Genomic DNA, 6620 nt, shown 5'->3' on the forward strand with positions numbered 1-6620 from the left:
TTTTTCTCCCAACATGAGGCGGCCTGGTGCAGCACATTCTGTTGCCTGGATGAATTTATACAGCAATAACTTCTCAGCCATAAAGTGGGGAGTACGATACCAAATTTGTACCAAATCGATTTGCAAATGAGCGTATTTCTCGAAAACAGTTCAATTTGGGTTCAAGTAGAACATAAGATTGACGGAAACTGGGGGTCTGCGCCTACCTGATGACCCCCAAGATGGGCAAAGTCGATCGTGGGCTATCGAGGAGTTTTCAGCAACCTTATGATTAGTACATTACAAAAAAAACATGTTTTTACTTTTTCTGGGTTACCTTTGGCTAGTCATCCTACCAGAATGCTTGTAATGTTTAGTTGAATAGTCAGACTCTGTTATGAAAAAGTTTTCATGTTTGTATGGCTGAACTACGCACGCACAGAGTTCTGTTATCGAAATCGACCCACAACAAGAATGGTACGGATATCTCGAAAAACTTTGGTGGCTGGAACATGTGAAACGAATTCCTAGAACGGCAGAGCGGAATAGCATAGTTTTTTGGTGTCTTGATTACGCACATATTTGAAAGCCTGAGGGTTCACAAGGTGTAGAACAGGCAGAAATGTCAAATTGTCATCTTCTCGCTGTTTAGGTGTTGAGTAAAACTCATAACAACCTTGAAAGTCCTTCTACAGGGAATCCCTTTGTAGTACAAAGCTGTTGTATAGTTTTGGACCAGCGGAAAATCACAGGCTGGATAAAAGAATAACAATGCGTTTTAGAAAGACCGCCGTTTTCCTCACTTGAAAACCAAATCTTACGTACGTTGTCAACTAGACTTACTCATCAAAGAAACTGGTATTAACAAAACATTTAGGTAAAATTCAGCTAAAACCCCGTTTTTACGCTTCTTTCTCCGTAATGTTTTAGCATTAGAGACAAAAAATATTCAGTGAGTAACTCAGCAAGATTTTCAATTGTCCCCATTCTATTGTACAACCGCTTTGTTACTTTTGACACATTTAGACATGTTATACAACTATATTACGTTTCGTTAAATGTACTATATGACGTTATATTATGTTGATAAAACCATATTATATTTATTTCAATGTTTTATCACAATAATATTGCATATAATATAATAAATCGTATTTTATTATAATTATATTATGGCATATTTTTTAAAATTATATTACGTTATCCTATACCAAATTATACTATAATAGTATAAGGTAGCATTTCACGCTTTTGCTCGCTGTTTAAGTGCGACATGCAGGGTTCCTTTTTTGAGTTTCAGTATAAAGAAGGACACATTTTGGAGGCGTAAAACAACGTCTTGGCTTGCATGACTCCATTACATCAAGAAGGCACATAATTTAAGATCCCGGATTTTGACAAAAGTTTAAATAACCGCCCCGTATGCAAAACATAGTTGCTGAAAATGTTTACGGCTTGTCTCCACCCCGAAGAAGACAACAAAAACAGTGGTAGATTATACCTAACATATCGTTCAGCTGTAGCACCCTTTCGGCGCCAAACCGCCATGCCACCCGAAGGTTGCACGAGGGCTGGGTTATTGCCAAGTTGCTCAAGCCTAGACAGGAGAAGTCAGGAGGCACAGGTCGGTTTCGAACCACGAATCTTTTTTGTCAGTAAATTCGCGCTCTGACCACTTGGGCTATCTCGCCCTATGCAATATATATATATATATATATATATATGGGGACTGCTCTTATCTGATGAGCCCCAAGAAGAGTGAGACTGGTCGTGGGCTGTCGAAGAGTTTCCAGCAAACTTGTGAGTAGTTTTTTTTATGAGTAAATATGCAAGTTCTTTTCAGTCTCCGGAAGAATATCGATCTCAGTGACTCCTGAATTGTCCCGTCCATTTGCGGGTAAACATAAATAAATAGATGCTTATTCTGGTCACGCGTTATTGTCATATCAGGTGATAAACTAATAAATGACCTGAAGAACGACCGCCTGTTGTGGATGAAGCCTGTAAACAAATTCATAAGCTGGTAATTACTTGGGGCTGTAAGCACGAAATAAGATGTTTTGTTAGACGACGTGTGGACTAGAGGCACCGATTTTCGAATACCGGACGGTTGGTTTACCGCGTGGACTAGCAAGGACGTTTGTTTCACATTACATTTCTCGAATGGAATAAGACTTGTGACTTCCATACTAAGCCACATGTTTTCATCAACCAAAAACAAAAACAGCACAGTTTTAATTGATCTGAACTAAAATGGAATGCGGGAAGTTGTGAATCGAGGGGTGTATCCGGGAGCAAACTCCGGTCACCAATGTACGTGAGAGGTTCTAGGTAGTCAGTGTACTGGAATGCAAGCGTCCTACTTAATTCAGTCGGTAAAGTACCCCTCCGATAGGCAATTGCTGCGCACGCCCTTCGGCTTTCCTTTTGTTTAAATTTCACGCATACGGAGGTTTTCTTTCGGATTTTAAAGAGATCTGTTGCAGTTCATGTCAAATCTTGACCTCCCGAAATGTTCGCAGATTAGCAATCCGTCCTGCATATATGCAGGCATTGAAATGCGCTTAAATTCCGATGAACCGATCAACAGGTTAAACACATTTGAGTTTATTTTATAAAGAATGCAATTTTCAAATACACTCAACGAGGGAATCACAGTAGGCACATTCTTCCGGGGAATGGTAAAAGAAGCAAATTGCAACGTGATGAAGCTTTTAACCAAAATAAAAATCTAATTTCCAGGTTAATGACTCTTTAATATTGAATAAATGCCCACACACCCATCCCCAACACTGTGTTTGTAAACGTTCTATGCGTCCCTCAAACTTCCGTCAAGTGACTTGGCCAGCGCGCTTTGCCGTTCAGGCAAGTTTGATTATCACTTGTTCAAACAAAGGCGTTTGCGATTTGTGTGTGCCGACTTACCTGCTTATTCCAAAGTTAATCCGCAGTGAAAATTTCTAATTTCCCAGTCAAAAAGACATGACTAGTACAGATCACACTTAGTTTCTGTCCGATATGGACTTGTGTAAATGACGAAGGTGTTCAAACTTCATAAAGCAAACTACTCACAAGTTTGCTGAAAACTCCTCGACAGCCTACGACCAATTTCACCCTTCTTGAGGCTCATCAGGTAGGCGCAGTCTTCGAGTTCCCGCCACCCTTATGATCTACTCGAACCCAAATTGGACTGTTTCCGAAAAACACACTCATTTGCGAATCATGCCAACTGAAACATGCGGCGGCCTGTGTGCAGCACATTCAGTTGTAGAATATCATAAACGAGAGAGTCAGTTAAGCCTTTCGTGAAAACCAGACTGATTTGCAAATGAGTGTATTTTTCGAGTTCAAATCTCCTTGCCCGGTTCATTATCACCCGAATGATGAAAAAGGGCCACTTGTATTCCACAGTAGAAATTACGTTTGTCGAGCTCGTTCGAGACAGGGTTGTATTCGTTCAGATGCAGTTGCCCTAAGCTGAAATTGCTCAGCTGTGAATGATCAACTCTTCTATTCTCGTTCATGCTTGAGATATCTTGTACGTGTTCTTTTTTAAAGAGATTATTAAGCAAAATTGAAAAAAAATAGGTGAACGATTCATTGGCGAACGCAAGAAATTTGTGCACACAGGGGAGAAAAATATTTTCAAGCCACTTGACCCAAATCATTCAGATTCTTGTTTCACTTGAGTAGGAAAGTCCACATTTTGGACAACAAACACAGGTTTATCTGTCTGATTCTGTTCGAACCACCTTGGTGTTTACAAATCACATGGTATTTTCGTGGTACACACACTGTGAACGATATTGCACAGAAATGCCGGCTAACCAGATGCGTTCGTGTTTACTTCAGAGCAGGTGATGTGTCACGTGCTGCTGTCCTACTTGATTCTGAGGGTGATATCATTTGTGCTCTTGAATTCCTTTAGTTGGAAGGAATCCCGAACGATCCACGTGGTCCTGTTTTCATTTTACAAAGGGAAACACTACAGTTAAAGAAAAGTGTGACCCCGCGGACCTATCATTTGAGTCATTCAGGTGACTCGCGGTCACCGTTGGAGTGATTGGAGCCAAGGAAGTTTATCCGACTAAACTGAATAAACAAGCACACGTAGTGCAGGTGTTTTATTAAAGAATTAACCACAGTTTGGTTAATCGATAAAGTGATGAAGTTGATGTGCAATCAGCTGAATTATATTTTTGTTCATTTACACAGAAACCGTATACAGATATTGGTAACATATTACTCACTAGGTTGCTGAAAACTCCTCAGCAGCCCACGAGCGGTTTCTCCCTTCAAGGGGTTGATCAAGGAGGCGCACTCCCCGAGTCTCCGTTCTACTTGAACGCTAATTGGATAAATTATGACGAACACTAGCGAATATACACTCATCTGCAAACTAATTTGGTTGTTTCGAGAGACTCACCTGGAACCCAGCTGAATCTCTCGTTTATGATGTTCTCAGGCATTACAGTACATTACAAATATGACGAACACTCTTATTTGCACTTGGTTCTGACGGGAAGCATGGCTAAATCCAGTTAGGTCTTTGATTTGTGGTGGCCCACTTCACACTCAGCTACACTGAGCAGACCCAAACCATATTTCAACAAGCACAACTGAATGAGTGAATTATTGAATGTGTTAATGTGGGGGAGAACTGGATATTTTAGTCTTGCCAAGCAGCGCCGTACAGTTGTTTCATCCATCTCATGCAATGCAACTGTCGTGAGTTTCTGGAGGGATGAGAACTCAAAATCTTTCGGGCGAGTAGTTCGAGACCACGTGACTCAGGCACCACCGGCTAATTATTGGTGTAATTAACTAGCAGTTAGACAGGATGCAACGCAGCTCACAATGTGACCGCGGGATTCACTTCATTTGGTGTCGTGTTAACTGTCTCCCTCACTTACAACTTAATATCACTTGGACAGATCGGCGGTGCGAAAAATCCACCGGCCTGAATTGGTAGACTGTAGTCATACATACAATGGCGGTTGTATTCTTACTATCTAGTGGCGTCTGATGACTACGCTGGAATTTTTTCTGATCCGTAATAGATAAGTCAACTTATCTTTCAAGTCACAAACCTCCTACCGGGATAAAATTTGTCCCGCCGGCGCCATTGACACGCAATACTATCTTTGTCAAACCGTTCCGTCAAAGACGTTGGATTCAGTCGTAAATAACTATCAGTTTCGATTACTTTATGAAGTTGGGATACGGATCGATGTATTGGTCGACTGTGAACAAGAAGAGAGAACTACAGCAAGTACTCAGATTTTGCGTAACAGTCCGAACTGCCTAATGTCCTGTTATCCACACTTAAAGACGATGCGCAGTACCCGGGGAAACTATACTAGCCAAATGGAAGTTTTTGAAAACACCTCATGCGTACACTAAACTCTTTCAAGTGACAGATGTCCAGGCTAGGTGGTTTGAAGATAACGAGTCTAAGAAAAGAAACCGAAACTCCGTCGAATTGTTAAAAATTATAGTGCTTAAAATTAGAACCAAACTATACTGGCAGATAAATCAGTAATGCCCATGAAAGTACGCTTGATGAAGTTCTTTGGTCGTATGTCCTCGCCTTTACACAAAAGTGTCTCAAAAAATTAGAAATATTTGCTTGTCTATCTATCAGACAAATGCCCTCAACACCCCCGCCGATAAAGATCACAACGCCAACTTAGGGTGCCGGGAAGCCTTGCGGTCAATGACGTGTATGCAGCGGACTAACGTTATTACAGCCACGTTTATTAAAAATACTGGCAAAGACATGGTCGGTGCGGCGGCCCATCAGTACCCCCAAGGAGCCATCAAGATTACTCTTCCGAACGGCCCCACTTGTCACGGGGTCCGACAATCAGTCGCCATTAGGTACCGGTAAGTCTCTAAGGAACGACCCATTTATGGCACTAAAGTAACCTTTCCCTTGTGCACGGTTTCTCATTGACAACGTATTGTGAAGCACTCACTTGGGAAACAAACTGTACATTTTGTTCTTAGTCGCACCACTCTCGTTTGAACGGTCGTCCTCCTGTTCTGGCGTAATTATTCCTGTGAGTCCACACCAAAGAGAAGCACTGGACTCGAGTTTCACTCTTATTAGAGCGCTTGTCACCCTACCTGACTGGGAAGTCCTAACTAGCGGGTCAATCGATCGCACAACCAGAGCAATTACTGGGTCGTCATCCAATGATGAGTCGGGCACACCAATCACGTCACTCAAGCGTGAACACGTTCAGACGTGATAATTCAGATGCGTCCAACGTGCGTTGGTGGAGTAGTGCTTACACGCTCGCCTCGCATGTCAGATGTCCGGGGTTCAAATCCCGTCAAGGCCATTGGATATGCACTGCTGATGAGCTCTGATAAGAGCTCTAATAAGTGCTTCCCCTCTTTGGTGAGGACTCACTGGAATAATTACGCCAAACAAGAGGACGGCTGTTCAGAGGAGTGCGGCATGTGAACAAAATACCTGTCCCGCCAAACCCAAAATTTGTACATCTATTACGTGGATATTCTGCTACATATAAGAATTTCAATGTTTCTGCCATTGATTCTGTGAGTGTCAATCAATCAGAAATTGAGATATTCTCTTCTGGGTAGAATACTCACAAGTTACAAATGACATGCGA

General features: G+C 41.8%; 1 protein-coding gene across 1 annotated transcript; it reads left to right on the forward strand.

Annotated features, from left to right (window-relative positions):
- Positions 1-1423: 1423 nt before the first annotated feature.
- Positions 1424-6233, forward strand: T265_05305 (hypothetical protein; the record flags this gene model as incomplete). The annotated part of the gene is made up of 3 exons (XM_009170288.1): positions 1424-1634; positions 3113-3268; positions 5989-6233. The coding sequence occupies 3 exons, from the start codon at positions 1424-1426 to the stop codon at positions 6231-6233; spliced, it is 612 nt and encodes a 203-aa protein (XP_009168552.1).
- Positions 6234-6620: the final 387 nt, after the last annotated feature.

Source organism: Opisthorchis viverrini, assembly GCF_000715545.1.
Source record: "Opisthorchis viverrini unplaced genomic scaffold opera_v5_98, whole genome shotgun sequence".
NCBI lineage: Eukaryota > Metazoa > Platyhelminthes > Trematoda > Opisthorchiida > Opisthorchiidae > Opisthorchis > Opisthorchis viverrini.